General features: G+C 38.4%; 6 protein-coding genes across 6 annotated transcripts; 3 read left to right on the forward strand and 3 right to left on the reverse strand.

Annotated features, from left to right (window-relative positions):
• Positions 1-7,111: 7,111 nt before the first annotated feature.
• Positions 7,112-7,925, reverse strand: LOC128378191 (hemoglobin embryonic subunit alpha-like). Its single transcript, XM_053337634.1, has 3 exons — positions 7,828-7,925; positions 7,536-7,743; positions 7,112-7,260 (listed from the first exon to the last, which is right to left on the reverse strand). The coding sequence occupies exons 1-3, from the start codon at positions 7,923-7,925 to the stop codon at positions 7,132-7,134; spliced, it is 435 nt and encodes a 144-aa protein (XP_053193609.1). The 3' UTR covers positions 7,112-7,131.
• A 1,012-nt stretch (positions 7,926-8,937) lies between these two features.
• On the forward strand, positions 8,938-9,643 carry LOC128378238 (hemoglobin subunit beta-like). The gene is made up of 3 exons (XM_053337680.1): positions 8,938-9,029; positions 9,196-9,418; positions 9,515-9,643. Exons 1-3 carry the CDS (start codon positions 8,938-8,940, stop codon positions 9,641-9,643), a joined length of 444 nt encoding a protein of 147 aa, XP_053193655.1.
• Positions 9,644-10,824: 1,181 nt separating this feature from the next.
• On the reverse strand, positions 10,825-11,642 carry LOC128378190 (hemoglobin embryonic subunit alpha-like). Its single transcript, XM_053337633.1, has 3 exons — positions 11,545-11,642; positions 11,253-11,460; positions 10,825-10,974 (listed from the first exon to the last, which is right to left on the reverse strand). The coding sequence occupies exons 1-3, from the start codon at positions 11,640-11,642 to the stop codon at positions 10,846-10,848; spliced, it is 435 nt and encodes a 144-aa protein (XP_053193608.1). The 3' UTR covers positions 10,825-10,845.
• A 1,052-nt stretch (positions 11,643-12,694) lies between these two features.
• On the forward strand, positions 12,695-13,435 carry LOC128378262 (hemoglobin subunit beta). Its single transcript, XM_053337717.1, has 3 exons — positions 12,695-12,795; positions 12,962-13,184; positions 13,281-13,435. The coding sequence occupies exons 1-3, from the start codon at positions 12,704-12,706 to the stop codon at positions 13,407-13,409; spliced, it is 444 nt and encodes a 147-aa protein (XP_053193692.1). The 5' UTR covers positions 12,695-12,703; the 3' UTR covers positions 13,410-13,435.
• A 1,176-nt stretch (positions 13,436-14,611) lies between these two features.
• LOC128378188 (hemoglobin embryonic subunit alpha-like) lies at positions 14,612-15,423 on the reverse strand. Its single transcript, XM_053337631.1, has 3 exons — positions 15,326-15,423; positions 15,034-15,241; positions 14,612-14,740 (listed from the first exon to the last, which is right to left on the reverse strand). The coding sequence occupies exons 1-3, from the start codon at positions 15,421-15,423 to the stop codon at positions 14,612-14,614; spliced, it is 435 nt and encodes a 144-aa protein (XP_053193606.1).
• A 1,050-nt stretch (positions 15,424-16,473) lies between these two features.
• On the forward strand, positions 16,474-17,214 carry LOC128378265 (hemoglobin subunit beta-like). The gene is made up of 3 exons (XM_053337719.1): positions 16,474-16,574; positions 16,741-16,963; positions 17,060-17,214. Exons 1-3 carry the CDS (start codon positions 16,483-16,485, stop codon positions 17,186-17,188), a joined length of 444 nt encoding a protein of 147 aa, XP_053193694.1. The 5' UTR covers positions 16,474-16,482; the 3' UTR covers positions 17,189-17,214.
• The last annotated feature ends 435 nt before the right edge of the window (positions 17,215-17,649 follow it).

Here is a 17,649-nt window from a genome sequence, read left to right on the forward strand (position 1 = left end):
TGAACATAAAAAAGTCTTTTAGGGAACTGTACTAGATGTTTTCTTTGAAAACCTTATACGTCTTTGACCCATATAGTAAATAAGTGACAGACCTGACCATTCATATGTGACAGACCGAACATGTTGATTTGGAATTCTGCAGTTAATAAAAAATAAATTGGGTCTCCAGTTGACCTCAAAGTGGTAAGGTCATTCTCTATTTGCTGCCAATTACTGGCTTATCTAAAGGCGTGTTGGAGCCTCCAAAGGGTGGATCCACCGAGAGGGTAAAAGATAAATTAGATAAAGTATACAGTAGCTGATACAGACTGCAGCGCAACTGGTATTTCTCGGTGTGGTTGTATAATATTACACACTCCATTTAATTTAATTTAATTAGGGTGTTGCAGATCTGGGTCTGACCTGCATTTAAGAGATATTTTCTTAAAACTAAGACTTTCTTTGACTGTTGGGAACCACTGAAGTGTGTCTGATGCTTAAATTCAAATGGCTCAATTTGTAGTATTTTCCAAATAATGGACAAAAGTCTTTCATGTCCTATTTGCTGATTTCTGCTCACACTACCAGCGGATTCGCCTCAGTTAAAATAGGTGGAGACTTACGAAAGAAGGGCATGAAACAATAGGTCACATCTGTTCACATCTGCAGAAACACAGTCAGACAACACCGGTGTTGAACGAACAAGGCAGAAGTCTATTGGACCTTTCACTTCAGCCAGGTAAAAACAAAACCTATCCAGCCATATACGAATGCTTAACAAACATAAATGTACATCTTCGGCAGCTATCTATTCATTCGTCAACTGCTAAGTTTGCAGACACAATCTCTCATAATAAGCCTACATTTCTTCTTTTATCTCGACCCACCCCTGTATGTGGCTTAACATTACTCCTTATTCAATTACATATGGTATTTGATAAAGAACAAAAATAACAGATTGTTGATTAAATATTACGTTCTTTAAGATTGCTCTTTCCTATGTGCAAACAGTCGAGTCCGTGGCTTTGTGATTGCTCTTAGATATCCTAAGCATCTTCCTCTATGGCAGTCCTATATGCCTGGAAAAACTGCAAAATGGTATTTTCTTTACTGACCCTTATGTCAGCAACACTTTCCATTTCATGTCCAAACAAACTCCTTTATTTAGTGGGTTTCTCTCAGTCTCTCTTCTATGTTAAAGAAAATCCATATGACGTTAATACACCTGGCAGTGGCCAAGCCAGCTCTATCACGATGATCTGTGGTTTGGTACGATTAGCGACCTATTACGTACTTATGTATGTCATAGTTTATATAATCGTTGATTTCCTGGTAGGCTACATCAACTTGAAAGTGCATACAAAAATAAAAAAGCAAATTCGACAAACCCAGAAGCACATAACTTGCTGATAGGTTAGTAAGCAGTGTTAAAAAAAAAGGTATTTAAATTCTTGCAATCTGATTGGTCAACAGTCGTGGCCTTAGCAGCTCTATAGCAAGCAGGGACGACCCAGAACTCCACCTACCTTTGACCACCATGCCAAAGCTTTCGAGTGTGGGCCTCGAGGCAAGAGAGGTAATGTCCAAATGTGAGAGCTGTCTCCATAACTATCGACGTCATAAGCTCGGTGCGCGGAGAAGGTGGAGCATCATCATCATCACACAAAGCAGCACATCTCCTAACAAAATGAGCAGGCCTGCAAACACTGTGCAATGTGACTCCGGTGAAGTTGGACAGTGTTTCAATTGGGTGCACAATTAATGGAAACGTTCATATAAACGTGAATAAACTCTGGTTAGATCACTTTATTAAGGTTGCATAACAACCACCGGAAAGGGAACTGAACTATTCTCTTGTAAATTGCTCTTAATAAAAATTGTTTTTATGGGTTTGTGTCTATAATGTCTGTATTGTAATATTTGGTGGTCGTTTTATAAAAGCAATATCTCATTCCTGGCGGTGGTATGTTTATTATCACAATATACCACAGCCAGATAAATAAATAGATAAATACATTTACAGGGTGTAAACATCTTAGAATACAGCGCAGAACATAGACAGAGCACTTGGGTTTATGGTGTTCGGGCGCCCTCCAGTGGACATGCAACGTCCGTATTGCAGCATCCATAGAACATTTTTGAGGAACTTTTTCTGAAGAAGTGGAAACCTGGCGTGTAAGGAGCACAAAAAAAAAAGACATAAGCATAAATAAATGAATACAGAAATATCCTAAATAAAATTTGATGTATGGAAATGTGACAATAAACTCAATGCATTAAATTAAAGGTTGAATATGTAGAATATTTATTAAAAGCTATATATTTTTTTTAAATAATACAGCCACGGAGCGTTTTGAGGGGTACAGAATGAAAGTATTGCTTTTCCATAAAAAAAAATATTTAGTCTGAGTTAATATTTTTAAAATTTTTTGACGGGTTCGACAATGACGTTCTGACACGTTCTGTGTACATTGTACCAGCCAATTAACGGCCGGAATTGCGGGTTGCCAGGGTTGTCTGTTGTTCCGGTGCAGCTACTGTAGGCTGGCACTGGGTGAAATGGAGTTGTAAACAAACACGGCCGTGTTGGACTCACTAAAACCAGCGTTTTTTGCTCTCAAGTACAACTTTTCATCACAAAACTTCGAAGGTAAGACAGAATATCTGTTAGTCACTGTAAATAAGTGGTTGTTTACCTTTGTATTGTTTGGCTGCTGGTTCACTGAGTTTTTAGCGCAATAATAGTGGTACTGTTGAACTCGCCAGGGTCTTAGCTTTCATATGAGATGCTATTTGTTTGTGTACCATGAAGTATCAAAACGGTAGCAATGAAAATGTGGAGAGTGGGTTGACTTTCTGACGCTATTCGGATTTTGATATTTGATCATTAACCTCTTAACGCACGCTGTTCCGTTCACGGGACGGGACGGATGTTAGGAGGTAGCCACACGGTCTTCTGAATGTTTTAAACAGCAACCCTTAAACATATATACTCATGCCGTACATTGTTGGAAAGCTTAGATTGTTCTGATTCATTCAAGACCACTCACGACTTTTATGGTTGCTCACAGCCGTAATAGTATTACCGATTAGCTCGGCTAGCCACTCAGCTAAGTGAGAAAAGCTATAATGCCTACATACCTTCAAAGTCTTCCCTTTATCCACAACGATCATCTTATGACTCAGGACTTTCTGTACAGCTCGCCAAGTATCCATTCTTGTGAAATATGAAATCCGTTTTCATAAAACCGGAATATTTTCCTCAATATGTCCATGTATTTAGTCCAACACGTAATGTAATAACACTAATAACAAACCATATACGGTCCGTTTACGTCATTTCCTGACCTGCGCGTCCAGCTCAGAGTACACGTGACTAGATGTTTACGACCGTGAGCCTTTTCTGCTTCTGACGACACCACACACAAGCCAATCGGTGTTGTTTAGGATTAGGCAGTACATGCAGAGACATTGCTGCTACTCCCACTGGCGTTACAATGTAATGTACTTCGGTGGTTTCAAGTCAGTTACAGCGAGGGTATGTTCGCTTCCTGTTTTCAAAATAAAAGCACCAACTCTATCGTTATGGTTTTCTTAATAATAAAAGGCAACGGGTGTTTTATTTTGTGAAAATGACCGGAAGTGCGTTACTCGCTACGGCTAACTTGAGTGGCTCCCAATTCGCAGGAACAAAACTTTAAGCAGATGTTATTTGGACAAATTAGCGTCACATTGTGGATCTAAAAGGCTACTTTCTCGCCTAAAAAGGTTAGACATGTGGATAAAGTGGTATTTTTACAGAGTTAGAGCTAAAATAAAATCCGGCACCGGACCTGGTGTGGAATTACTTTTTGGTTGTTGCAACTACGATCTCGAGACATTAGATGGCGTTGTTCTGCTCATTCTACATATTCTACCTATAATTATGTAATTTTTCATGAAAAATAAAAAATATATTTTTATTTGCCTGTTTGTTTATGCTTGTCATTTGTTGTGCTCTGAGACAAACTATGCACCAAAGGCAAGACATCTAATTATAAAAAGTAGTATAGTCAATTTGATATGTAGGGGAGAATGGGGTTGGTTGTCACATTCATTAGATCTCGGTCCCTAGATGGCGCTGTTAAAATGTGTTGGTACTGGGGTTAAGCTTCTGAATTTGGGTGAGATGTTACTTCAAAAGGTAAGGAGTAAAGGAGTAAACCACTTGACATTGGGATGAGAGAACGTTTAGTGTTTTTCATTTGAAAATAGAAATATTCAGCTCTTCAGTATTTCTCTTTTACACAATGAATTTTTGATAAAACAATAATTACCACTAAAAAGTATGAAGAGCACGTTACATGTGGTTGTAAGCTTTGTTGATAACAAAATTGACATAGACATGTGTGATATATCTATTAGTTTCTTCCTTTTTAGGGAGCAAAACGACCAGGAAGGGCCAGACTCCACCAGATGTAAACCTCAGGGCAATCAGAGAGGTTAAACTACACAATATTGTTATATAAGGATTAAAAATGCATTTATAGGAATTATTTTTCCTGTTTATGTTCTCTTGATGCAGCAGATGTTGAGGTTGTTCTATTTCAATAGTTGATTGCTGGTTTTAGTGAGTCCATTTCACCCAGTGCCAGCCTACAGTAGCTGCGCTGGAACAACAGACAACCCTGGCAACCCGCAATTCTGGCCGCTAATTGGCTGGTACAATGTACACAGAACGTGTCAGAACGTCATTGTCGAACCTGTCAAAAAATTTAAAAATTATTAATTCATGCACACTAATAACAGCTGTGTTTTGTGCCTTTGTTGCCAACACAACTTCTACCTCAAATATACCAAAATCAGGGCCCAGGAAGAATGACTATTAATGTGAAGCACATACCTGGCAAAACATAGCTTGTTAGATTAGTTTTTTGTTGTTTTTTTAAAGATACCTTTTAACAGGTTTTAACTTATTACAATGGTTGTTGCTTTTTTCCCTGCCCCTTTGCACTATGGTCAGTTGGTGTAGTGCTCTTTGTGTTTTGCATGTTTTTAATGTCTTCATGATATGGTGTGTATTGTTTGTATTTTTAATGTATTGGAGGAAGCCAAAGACAAATTTTCATTAAGGTGAACAATAAAGTTGATTCAATTCAATTTGAGCTTGGTACAAATGGTCAACCATTACTCTGCCAACTCAATAAAACTAAATTTTGAAAGCATCTCTAAACTCCTGCCTTTTACTGTAACTGTACTTAGGTCCATATACATTGGTCAACAAAGACTAGAAATATCTAAATATGAGTTGTATTCTTTTTTTCCCTACCTTAACAGTTAAGGTTAGCTGTAGTACTGTTCAAAGCATAAACTGTCACTCTGTATTTTATGTTGTATTGTACACTTCCTGTTTTATTTTGAAAGTGTAGTCTTCCCCTGCGCTGTAAGTTTTACTTCCCGTCTTTGTTCTTTTTCCCGCCTTAGTTGATTACCTATTTGTTTCACCTGCGTCTTGCCTCCCTGTGTATATACCCCGCCCCACCATGTATTCCTTGCCAGAGTGTCTTTGGGAGGACCCAGTTGCAGCACAGAATACCAGTGAGCAGTTTGAAAATGTTTTTATTTTAGTCCGCAAGGTAACTGAACAGGTACAGACAGATTTATGTATACAGTTTTCACTTAAGTCTCAAATTACCACCACTGAAGTGTATATTCAATGTATTTTCTTATTTTTAGGGTTTTATTTATGTTAAATGTCTGCTAAGGTTAGTGGTTGGAAAGCTTGAGAAAAAAAAAGTGTTTTAAATCTCAGATTACCATCATTCTATGTATCACATTGTAACTTTATTTGATCTATTCTTCTATTAATGTTTTCAAGTGAGTTTTATTTTCCATCTTATGTACATTTACATGTTTTAATGTTCATTCATGTCTTTTTATAATTTCTCAACCCAGTATTGTAAAGCACTTCTAGTTGCAGTTTTTTTTTGTATGGAGGTACAAATAAAGTTTATTTATTATTTTCCTATTGGGGTGATAGCGCTGACAAGAATTTATGGCATTTTCAAGAATCCAAGAGAGCTGTAAAGTCGGTCAGGATAACTAGAAGTGGGATGTTATCATTGTATATCAAAATGTCAGGGATAGAAAGCCCTGGATGTTAATATATACAAAGATTGTGTGATAAAGACTGTGAGGGGTGTTTCCAACTTGGACCAGAGGCAAAGAAGAAAGGCATCATAAGCAGTGTGCCACTGTCAGTAGGTAGGTGCTGAGTCATTGAAAAGGAGAGAGAGAAATGTCTATATATTTGACCTTTTAAAGAAGATGTACAGGAAGATGTATCAGAACAGAAGATGAATAAAGCACAACAAAATGCCTGCATGGACAAACATTTTTTTGGCATTCATTGCCATGGTTATCAATTGCCCTGTAAAATGCAGGGGAAGTGAATTGTCTTATGTTGAGAGTAAATGTGAAGAGAATAGTATGAATTCATATTTGAAATTAGGCATATTATCAACATCAGTGTTGTTGAGTGTGGACAAGTTTTTGCAGGCTTATTTATTAATTCCCACCATTATTACAAACTTGACAACATAGCAAAAAAAACAAACATATGTTCACACGGGACACAATGAAAGCCTAATTGTGCTGGACCACCACTAAACTCCTGAAATGATCTAAGTGGTGCAGATGCCCTTATCATTGTTGCACACCCATAACATTGTGCTTGAGTGGCTCACTACCCATCAGATCACACGCTTTTGGGAGGGGAACAGCTGAGTTACATCTGGGGCTGTGAAGCATCCGTTGCAACCTATTTTTATCTGAGCATACCGTTAGAATTTAAGTTACAATGTCACTGAATGCTGACTACCATCACCCCATCAAGTTTTAAAAATAGGACTTGGTAAGGTATCGTTTGCTTTATACAAAGAACAGTGATTAATAATTGTTTTGTTTTTAACATTAACATTGCTATTAAGTTTTCAATTATTGTATAATAACCCATATTGCATCAAATTGTGACTTTAAATTATTTTTGAATTGATTGACAGACTGGAAACACAATTGAACCTTGATGTGGAAGATAATGACAAGAACTTTTTTTTTTATTTAGTATATGCAGAGTAAACTCATGCTGCAGTTTCCGTCTTCTTCTCCATCTGTTTATCTGTATTTCTCAGCCAGAGCCAGAGCCAAGGCAGCCAGGAACTTGTCCATAGCCACATGGACCTCAGGGGTGAAGTCAACGGGGAACATGATGGCCATGACCACAAGGATGCAGTGGGAGGCAATCTGTGAACAGAAGATAATCACATAGATGTTACATATATGGAGTTTTTATCTCCCCATCCACACATCTGTCCCAGATGTTTGCTGTTACAGTTGTTCATTCTGAGGATCTCTATAGATCAGTTTGAACACTGCAGGATTTTCTGAATGGAGCAGAATGATCTACACTGTACATAAGGACATTACGGGTCTGGTAATGACAAATGAAGCTGTTGCGAGTCTGGAGACCAAAGTTTGAGGAACAGATAGCATCATGAATGAATCAGTTGAATGTGCACCTTGAAGTTGGCAGGGTCCACTCTCAGGGTGAAGGCATGCAGCTCACTGAGGTTGAGAAGACCTCCTTTCAGGTCATCCATCTTGGTTATAGCATCACCAACTCCAGCCATGATAGTTCTTCCGTGCTTCCTCACGAGAGCAGAGCCGGTGCTCAAGTCCTTCCAGTGGGCAAAGTAAGTCTTGGTCTGGGGGTAGACGGTCAACAACCTGGGTAATAAAAGGAAAAGTGTGAGTATGTAAATGAATACATCAGTGTTGAAGGTTACATAGTGAGTTTTAGGTCATATTTACCTGGTAATAGCATCCATACCGATGTCGTCAGCCTTTGAAGACACTTTACTCCAGAAGGCCAAGACATTGGCTTTATCCTTAGCAGTTAGACTAGTCATCTTGCTTGTGGTTTTAGTTTCTCTGAGTGCTCTGTAGCCCGAACAATCGGGGTTTTTATAGTTCAAACAAAGCATGGACACACCCAGGGCCACCTCCAAGATATGATGCAGAGGGCGTTTCATGTTAGATTGCAGCCATGACATAAACAAAAAAGAATCTCCCTATGGTGGCCCCAGGGCCTCTTTGAGTTACAACACTCAATGTCAAACTCAATGTTTGATAGCAATCTACGTCATTATTTAACATGTGTTTTTCATGTAGATATATGGACACAGCCGGGGAAATCGCGTGCTGTTAGCAGCTACTGGCATTAATAAGAGGAAATAAAAACCACCATATGAACATATTCATACAAATAATAGAATTGTGATTCAAATCTGAAAACAGTTTTCACAGAGTACCATTCAACAATGTAATCCTATTAAAGGAAAACACCCTTGATGTGCTGCTTTATGATAATGTTGCACGAAGAAAGAAAAACTTGTAGTGACTAAAGTTCGCACTGAATTGAATGAAATGGTGATTATAATCAAAAACGTGATGACTGAGCGTTTCTGTCTCCAATGAGCAGTCTGGAAAATATAAATGATTGTGCAGCTGTTAGTATCAAAGTATTTACACTGAAAAAAAAACGTTCGCTGTCCAAGGTGCTGAACCTGAAACCTTTTTTACGTTGTTATTGTGCAGTCTGTGGGTAAAACTGACATTGTGTTACTGGCCGTCAGGTTTGTGCATATATCAGGCTGTGGCTATACCACCAATTTGTAATTGTATTATTTTTCCTTGTTGAATTGGGGGGGCCCTATGAGTGGGTGGGGTATGCTTCCTATCTTAGGCTATTTTTTGTCTTTCTCAGAAACAAGATAAACTTATCATTGTTGTAAATGGCCGGCCCACCAACCATCCAATCACATGCGTCAGAGAGCGGAGCAGGGTTGCTTTAAAAGGTGCATCTGGTGCCGAGCAGTGCACTATCCACACATACACACAGGATAATCTAGAACTACCAAAATGGTCGAGTGGACAGACTTTGAGCGCGCCACCATCCAGGACATCTTTGACAAGATGGACTATGAGGTCGTGGGCCCTGCAGCTCTTGCCAGGTGAGGTGTGTTTGTTATTTTGCATCAGTTAGAGTGAACGTGAGACGTAATGTTTATGACACATGACTTATTTAAGAATGAGGAATATATATACTTTGTCAGTACACAATTTACCTGAGATAATCACAAACAAGTTGTTTGTAATGTTTTCTTTTCTTTTTTGCAGGTGTCTGGTCGTCTACCCCTGGTGTGAGAGGTATTTCGGTAATTTTGGAAACCTCTACAATGCCGCTGCTATCCTTGCAAACCCGATGATTGCCAAGCATGGAACAACTATCCTGCACGGTTTGGACCGGGCTGTGAAGAACATGGACAACATCAAGCAAGAATATGCCGAGCTGAGCGTGCTGCACTCCGAGAAACTGCACGTGGACCCTGACAACTTCAAGGTAATGGGTTATGGGACAGTTGTGACTAATGTTATCTATATTCAATAATCAGCACAACTATTATGATGTTGATGTTTTGTGCTTGTTGTGTTACAGCTGCTGGCTGACTGCCTGACCATTGTGATTGCTGCCAAGATGGGCAAAGACTTCACCGGAGAGGTCCAGGCAGCTTTTCAGAAGTTCCTGTCGGTGGTGGTGAGCTCCCTGGGAAGGCAGTACCATTAGAGAGCTGCAACAGAGGACCATCACCTGCTGAGATGTTTTCACCCTGTCTCAAAATCAAATAAAACACTGAGCATATTCCAAACGTTTGTCTGTAATTGCACACAAAACAAATGACATCAACATGACAATGTAACAGCGTAACTGAGATAATAAAACGTGAGCTTTATACACAGGATTATAATTAAGAAAGGGATTAAAACGAAGATAAAATATTAAAATGATAGTCCATGTGCATATCATGAGAGTAACCTGTTATTAAATCTGCATTCTGCAAGAGTTTAAGTCACAGCATCAGTTAGCATCAACTATCATCACCCCATAGTTTTAAAAATGAGACTTATTCATTTAATTGATTATTAATAATAACAATGAAACAATAATGATTACAGTTTTATTGTTGTTAATATTATCATTGTAATTGTTCTTATGTTTTGTTTTATCGTAACAAAAACCCGTAATTGAATCCAACTGTAATTTCAAATATCGTTAAATTAAATTATATATTTAATATAATTATTTATATCAATTATATACATGCAATACTAATTACATTGTATTTTGTTTTATCATTGTTCCTCAATTAATGGAATCTTTCTAATACTTTATAATAAGAGTACAAATAATATAGTTAAATAAAATGTATGAATGAATGCATTACTATCATGAATTTGTTCCTCTTTAATAATAAATGATTAAGTCACTGATTTTATATGATTAATTTACATTGAATAGATAGTCAATTAAGGAATGTTATTTCACAGTTCCTTCACACATATATTGACAGTTTCATACTCACAGTTACTGTGAGTATTAGATTAAAACAAAATACAACCTAATTGTGTAAACCTTTGGGGAAAAATATAAACTTTACATATTTATAGTATTGGGATATTCTGATGAAAATATTGCACTATCGGTAAAGCGTATATATGACTAAATATGTCCACATAGGGAAGACATTTGTAGATATAATTAAAACTAATTTGTTTTGTTTTGTTAAACTTTGGTCAAATATATGATATTTATGACTGTCCCCATTTTGATATTCTGCTATTTTATCGTGATGTTAAACAGACTGGAAACACTATTGAACCTTAATGTCTAAAATAATCGCACACAATTTTTTTTCTTTTTGTTCATGCATTTATTTAGTATATGCAGAGTAAACTCATGCTGCAGTTTCCGTCTTCTTCTCCAGCTGTTTATCTGTATTTCTCAGCCAGAGCCAGAGCCAAGGCAGCCAGGAACTTGTCCATAGCCACATGGACCTCAGGGGTGAATTCATCGGGGAACATGATGGCCATGACCACAAGGATGCAGTGGGAGGCAATCTGTGAACAGAAGATAATCACATAGATGTTACATATATGGAGTTTTTATCTCCCCATCCACACATCTGTCCCAGATGTTTGCTGTTACAGTTGTTGTTCATTCTGATGACCTCTATAGATCAGTTTGAACACTGCAGGATTTTCTGAATGGAGCAGAATGATCTACACTGTACATAAGGACATTATGGGTCTGGTAATGACAAATGAAGCTGTTGCGAGTCTTGAGACCAAAGTTTGAGGAACAGATAGCATCATGAATGAATCAGTTGAATGTGCACCTTGAAGTTGGCAGGGTCCACTCTCAGGGTGAAGGCATGCAGCTCACTGAGGTTCAGAAGACCTCCTTTCAGGTCATCCATCTTGGTTATAGCATCACCAACTCCAGCCATGATAGTTCTTCCGTGCTTCCTCACGAGAGCAGAGCCGGTGCTCAAGTCCTTCCAGTGGGCAAAGTATGTCTTGGTCTGGGGGTAGACGGTCAACAACCTGGGTAATAAAAGGAAAAGTGTGAGTATGTAAATGAATACATCAGTGTTGAAGGTTACATAGTGAGTTTTAGGTCATATTTACCTGGTAATAGCATCCATACCGATGTCGTCAGCCTTTGAAGACACTTTACTCCAGAAGGCCAAGACATTGGCTTTATCCTTAGCAGTTAGACTAGTCATCTTGCTTGTGGTTTTAGTTTCTCTGAGTGCTCTGTAGCCCGAACAATCGGGGTTTTTATAGTTCAAACAAAGCATGGACACACCCAGGGCCACCTCCAAGATATGATGCAGAGGGCGTTTCATGTTAGATTGCAGCCATGACATAAACAAAAAAGAATCTCCCTATGGTGGCCCCAGGGCCTCTTTGAGTTACAACACTCAATGTCAAACTCAATGTTGGATAGCAATCTACCTCATTATTTAACATGTGTTTTTCATGTAGATATATGGACACAGCCGGGGAAATCGCGTGCTGTGAGCAGCTACTGGCATTAATAAGAGGAAATAAAAACCACCATATGAACATATTCATATAAATAATAGAATTGTGATTCAAATCTGAAAACAGTTTTCACAGAGTACCATTCAACAATGTAATCCTATTAAAGGAAAACACCCTTGATGTGCTGCTTTATGATAATGTTGCATGAAGAAAGAAAAACTTGTAGTGACTAAAGTTCGCACTGAATTGAATGAAATGGTGATTATAATCAAAAACCTGATGACTGAGCGTTTCTGTCTCCAATGAGCAGTCTGGAAAATATAAATGATTGTGCAGCTGTTAGTATCAAAGTATTTACACTAAAAAAAAAAATTCGCTGTCCAAGGTGCTGAATCTTAAACCTTTTTTACGTTGTTATTGTGCAGTCTGTGGGTAAAACTGACATTGTGTTACTGGTCGTCAGGTTTGTGCATATATCAGGCTGTGGCTATACCACCAATTTGTGATCCTTTGAATTTTATGAATCAATGTGACGCTGAGGGCAATTGTATTATTTTTCCTTGTTGAATTGGGGGGCCCTATGAGTGGGTGGGGTATGATTTCTATCTTAGGCTATTTTTGTCTTTCTCAGAAACAATCTGAGTGCTGCAGATAAACTTATCATTGTTGTAAATGGCCGGCCCACCAACCATCCAATCACATGCGTCAGAGAGCGGAGCAGGGTTGCTTTAAAAGGTGCATCTGGTGCCGAGCAGTGCACTATCCACACATACACACAGGATAATCTAGAACTACCAAAATGGTCGAGTGGACAGACTTTGAGCGCGCCACCATCCAGGACATCTTTGCCAAGATGGACTATGAGGTCGTGGGCCCTGCAGCTCTTGCCAGGTGAGGTGTGTTTGTTATTTTGCATCAGTTAGAGTGAACGTGAGACGTAATGTTTATGACACATGACTTATTTAAGAATGAGGAATATATATACTTTGTCAGTACACAATTTACCTGAGATAATCACAAACAAGTTGTTTGTAATGTTTTCTTTTCTTTTTTGCAGGTGTCTGGTCGTCTACCCCTGGTGTGAGAGGTATTTCGGTAATTTTGGAAACCTCTACAATGCCGCTGCTATCCTTGCAAACCCGATGATTGCCAAGCATGGAACAACTATCCTGCACGGTTTGGACCGGGCTGTGAAGAACATGGACAACATCAAGCAAGAATATGCCGAGCTGAGCGTGCTGCACTCCGAGAAACTGCACGTGGACCCTGACAACTTCAAGGTAATGGGTTATGGGACAGTTGTGACTAATGTTATCTATATTCAATAATCAGCACAACTATTATGATGTTGATGTTTTGTGCTTGTTGTGTTACAGCTGCTGGCTGACTGCCTGACCATTGTGATTGCTGCCAAGATGGGCAAAGACTTCACCGGAGAGGTCCAGGCAGCTTTTCAGAAGTTCCTGTCGGTGGTGGTGAGCTCCCTGGGAAGGCAGTACCACTAGAGAGCTGCAACAGAGGACCATCACCTGCTGAGATGTTTTCACCCTGTCTCAAAATCAAATAAAACACTGAGCATATTCCAAACGTTTGTCTGTAATTGCACACAAAACAAATGACATCAACATGACAATGTAACAGCGTAACTGAGATAATAAAACGTGAGCTTTATACACAGGATTATAATTAAGAAAGGGACGAAAACGAAGATAAAATATTAAAATGATAGTCCATGTGCATATCATGAGAGTAACCTGTTATTAAATCTGCATTCTGCAAGAGTTTAAGTCACAGCATCAGTTAGCATCAACTATCATCACCCCATAGTTTTAAAAATGAGACTTATTCATTTCATTGATTATTAATAATAACAATGAAACAATAATGATTACAGTTTTATTGTTGTTAATATTATCATTGTAATTGTTCTTATGTTTTGTTTTATCGTAACAAAAACCCGAAATTGAATCCAACTGTAATTTCAAATATCGTTAAATTAAATTATATATTTAATATAATTATTTATATCAATTATATACATGCAATACTAATTACATTGTATTTTGTTTTATCACTATGTTCCTCAATTAATGGAATCTTTCTAATACTTAATAATAAGAGTACAAATAATATAGTTAAATAAAATGTATGAATGAATGCATTACTATCATGAATTTGTTCCTCTTTAATAATAAATGATTAAGTCACTGATTTTATATGATTAATTTACATTGAATAGATAGTCAATTAAGGAATGTTATTTCACAGTTCCTTCACACATATATTGACAGTTTCATACTCACAGTTACTGTGAGTATTAGATTAAAACAAAATACAACCTAATTGTGTAAACCTTTGGGGAAAAATATAAACTTTACATATTTATAGTATTGGGATATTCTGATGAAAATATTGCACTATCGGTAAAGCGTATATATGACTAAATATGTCCACATAGGGAAGACATTTGTAGATATAATTAATGAAAACAAATTTGTTTTGTTAAACTTTGGTCAAATATATGATCTTTATGACTGTCCCCATTTTGATATTCTGCTATTTTATCGTGTTGTTAAATAGACTGGAAACACTATTGAACCTTAATGTCTAAAATAATCGCACAAAAATTGTTTCTTTTTGTTTATGCATTTATTTAGTATATGCAGAGCAATCTCATGCTGCAGCCTCCATCTTCTTCTCCATCTGTTTATCTGTATTTCTCAGCCAGAGCCAGAGCCAAGGCAGCCAGGAACTTGTCCATAGCCACATGGACCTCAGGGGTGAACTCATCGGGGAACATGATGGCCATGACCACAAGGATGCAGTGGGAGGCAATCTGTGAACAGAAGATAATCACATAGATGTTACATATATGGAGTTTTTATCTCCCCATCCACACATCTGTCCCAGATGTTTGATGTTACAGTTGCTGTTCATTCTGTACTCCATTCTTTATATGTGCAGTGTCGATCAGTTTGAACACTGCATGATTTTCTGAATGGAGCAGAATTATCTACACTGTACATAAGGACATTACGGGTCTGGTAATGACAAACGAAGCTCTTGCGAGTCTTGAGACCAAAGTTTGAGGAACAGATAGCATCATAAATGAATCAGTTGAATGTGCACCTTGAAGTTGGCAGGGTCCACTCGCAGAGTGAAGGCATGCAGCTCACTGAGGTTCAGAAGACCTCCTTTCAGGTCATCGATCTTGGTTATAGCATCACCAACTCCAGCCATGATAGTTCTTCCGTGCTTCCTCACGAGAGCAGAGCCGGTGCTCAAGTCCTTCCAGTGGGCAAAGTAAGTCTTGGTCTGGGGGTAGACGGTCAACAACCTGGGTAATAAAAGGAAACGTGTGAGTATGTAAATGAATACATCAGTGTTGAAGGTTACATAGTGAGTTTTAGGTCATATTTACCTGGTAATAGCATCCATACCGATGTCGTCAGCCTTTGAAGACACTTTACTCCAGAAGGCCAAGACATTGGCTTTATCCCTAGCAGTTAGACTAGTCATCTTGCTTGTGGTTTTAGTTTCTCTGAGTGCTCTGTAGCCCGAACAATCGGGGTTTTTATAGTACAAACAAAGCATGGACACACCCAGGGCCACCTCCAAGATATGATGCAGAGGGCGTTTCATGTTGGATTGCAGCCATGACATAAACAAAAAAGAATCTCCCTATGGTGGCCCCAGGGCCTCTTTGAGTTACAACACTCAATGTCAAACTCAATGTTGGATAGCAATCTACCTCATTATTTAACATGTGTTTTTCATGTAGATATATGGACACAGCCGGGGAAATCGCGTGCTGTGAGCAGCTACTGGCATTAATAAGAGGAAATAAAAACCACCATATGAACATATTCATACAAATAATAGAATTGTGATTCAAATCTGAAGACAGTTTTCACAGAGTACCATTCAACAATGTAATCCTATTAAAGGAAAACACCCTTGATGTGCTGCTTTATGATAATGTTGCATGAAGAAAGAAAAACTTGTAGTGACTAAAGTTCGCACTGAATTGAATGAAATGGTGATTATAATCAAAAACCTGATGACTGAGCGTTTCTGTCTCCAATGAGCAGTCTGGAAAATATAAATGATTGTGCAGCTGTTAGTATCAAAGTATTTACACTAAAAGAAAGTTCGCTGTCCAAGGTGCTGAACCTGAAACCTTTTTTACGTTGTTATTGTGCAGTCTGTGGGTAAAACTGACATTGTGTTACTGGCCGTCAGGTTTGTGCATATATCAGGCTGTGGCTATACCACCAATTTTTGATCCTTTGAATTTTATGAATCAATGTGACGCTGAGGGCAATTGTATTATTTTTCCTTGTTGAATTGGGGGGCCCTATGAGTGGGTGGGGTATGATTTCTATCTTAGGCTATTTTTGTCTTTCTCAGAAACAATCTGAGTGCTGCAGATAAACTTATCATTGTTGTAAATGGCCGGCCCACCAACCATCCAATCACATGCGTCAGAGAGCTGAGCAGGGTTGCTTTAAAAGGTGCATCTGGTGCCGAGCAGTGCACTATCCACACATACACACAGGATAATCTAGAACTACCAAAATGGTCGAGTGGACAGACTTTGAGCGCGCCACCATCCAGGGCATCTTTGACAAGATGGACTATGAGGTCGTGGGCCCTGCAGCTCTTGCCAGGTGAGGTGTGTTTGTTATTTTGCATCAATTAGAGCGAACGTGAGACGTAATGTTTATGACACATGACTTATTTAAGAATGAGGAATATATATACTTTGTCAGTACACAATTTACCTGAGATAATCACAAACAAGTTGTTTGTAATGTTTTCTTTTCTTTTTTGCAGGTGTCTGGTCGTCTACCCCTGGTGTGAGAGGTATTTCGGTAATTTTGGAAACCTCTACAATGCCGCTGCTATCCTTGCAAACCCGATGATTGCCAAGCATGGAACAACTATCCTGCACGGTTTGGACCGGGCTGTGAAGAACATGGACAACATCAAGCAAGAATATGCCGAGCTGAGCGTGCTGCACTCCGAGAAACTGCACGTGGACCCTGACAACTTCAAGGTAATGGGTTATGGGACAGTTGTGACTAATGTTATCTATATTCAATAATCAGCACAACTATTATGATGTTGATGTTTTGTGCTTGTTGTGTTACAGCTGCTGGCTGACTGCCTGACCATTGTGATTGCTGCCAAGATGGGCAAAGACTTCACCGGAGAGGTCCAGGCAGCTTTTCAGAAGTTCCTGTCGGTGGTGGTGAGCTCCCTGGGAAGGCAGTACCACTAGAGAGCTGCAACAGAGGACCATCACCTGCTGAGATGTTTTCACCCTGTCTCAAAATCAAATAAAACACTGAGCATATTCCAAACGTTTGTCTGTAATTGCACACAAAACAAATGACATCAACATGACAATGTAACAGCGTAACTGAGATAATAAAACGTGAGCTTTATACACAGGATTATAATTAAGAAAGGGATGAAAACGAAGATAAAATATTAAAATAATAGTCCATGTGCATATCATGAGAGTAACCTGTTATTAAATCTGCATTCTGCAAGAGTTTAAGTCACAGCATCAGTTAGCATCAACTATCATCACCCCATAGTTTTAAAAATGAGACTTATTCATTTCATTGATTATTAATAATAACAATGAAACAATAATGATTACAGTTTTATTGTTGTTAATATTATCATTGTAATTGTTCTTATGTTTTGTTTTATCGTAACAAAAACCCGAAATTG

The sequence above is a fragment of the Scomber japonicus genome, chromosome 18, assembly GCF_027409825.1.
Source record: "Scomber japonicus isolate fScoJap1 chromosome 18, fScoJap1.pri, whole genome shotgun sequence".
In the NCBI taxonomy this organism is placed as follows: domain Eukaryota; kingdom Metazoa; phylum Chordata; class Actinopteri; order Scombriformes; family Scombridae; genus Scomber; species Scomber japonicus.

Excerpts from the sequence above, each read along its gene's own strand:
- LOC128378238 (XM_053337680.1), top strand. The coding sequence starts at position 8,938 with ATGGTCGAGTGGACAGACTTTGAGCGCGCCACCATCCAGGACATCTTT. Across the intron at positions 9,030-9,195 it reads GGCCCTGCAGCTCTTGCCAG|GTGTCTGGTCGTCTACCCCT; the intron begins GTGAGGTGTGTT and ends TCTTTTTTGCAG. Across the intron at positions 9,419-9,514 it reads TGGACCCTGACAACTTCAAG|CTGCTGGCTGACTGCCTGAC; the intron begins GTAATGGGTTAT and ends GTTGTGTTACAG.
- LOC128378190 (XM_053337633.1), bottom strand. The coding sequence starts at position 11,642 with ATGACTAGTCTAACTGCTAAGGATAAAGCCAATGTCTTGGCCTTCTGG. Across the intron at positions 11,461-11,544 it reads GGTATGGATGCTATTACCAG|GTTGTTGACCGTCTACCCCC; the intron begins GTAAATATGACC and ends TTTATTACCCAG. Across the intron at positions 10,975-11,252 it reads TGGACCCTGCCAACTTCAAG|ATTGCCTCCCACTGCATCCT; the intron begins GTGCACATTCAA and ends TTCTGTTCACAG.
- LOC128378262 (XM_053337717.1), top strand. The coding sequence starts at position 12,704 with ATGGTCGAGTGGACAGACTTTGAGCGCGCCACCATCCAGGACATCTTT. Across the intron at positions 12,796-12,961 it reads GGCCCTGCAGCTCTTGCCAG|GTGTCTGGTCGTCTACCCCT; the intron begins GTGAGGTGTGTT and ends TCTTTTTTGCAG. Across the intron at positions 13,185-13,280 it reads TGGACCCTGACAACTTCAAG|CTGCTGGCTGACTGCCTGAC; the intron begins GTAATGGGTTAT and ends GTTGTGTTACAG.
- LOC128378191 (XM_053337634.1), bottom strand. The coding sequence starts at position 7,925 with ATGACTAGTCTAACTGCTAAGGATAAAGCCAATGTCTTGGCCTTCTGG. Across the intron at positions 7,744-7,827 it reads GGTATGGATGCTATTACCAG|GTTGTTGACCGTCTACCCCC; the intron begins GTAAATATGACC and ends TTTATTACCCAG. Across the intron at positions 7,261-7,535 it reads TGGACCCTGCCAACTTCAAG|ATTGCCTCCCACTGCATCCT; the intron begins GTGCACATTCAA and ends TTCTGTTCACAG.
- LOC128378265 (XM_053337719.1), top strand. The coding sequence starts at position 16,483 with ATGGTCGAGTGGACAGACTTTGAGCGCGCCACCATCCAGGGCATCTTT. Across the intron at positions 16,575-16,740 it reads GGCCCTGCAGCTCTTGCCAG|GTGTCTGGTCGTCTACCCCT; the intron begins GTGAGGTGTGTT and ends TCTTTTTTGCAG. Across the intron at positions 16,964-17,059 it reads TGGACCCTGACAACTTCAAG|CTGCTGGCTGACTGCCTGAC; the intron begins GTAATGGGTTAT and ends GTTGTGTTACAG.
- LOC128378188 (XM_053337631.1), bottom strand. The coding sequence starts at position 15,423 with ATGACTAGTCTAACTGCTAGGGATAAAGCCAATGTCTTGGCCTTCTGG. Across the intron at positions 15,242-15,325 it reads GGTATGGATGCTATTACCAG|GTTGTTGACCGTCTACCCCC; the intron begins GTAAATATGACC and ends TTTATTACCCAG. Across the intron at positions 14,741-15,033 it reads TGGACCCTGCCAACTTCAAG|ATTGCCTCCCACTGCATCCT; the intron begins GTGCACATTCAA and ends TTCTGTTCACAG.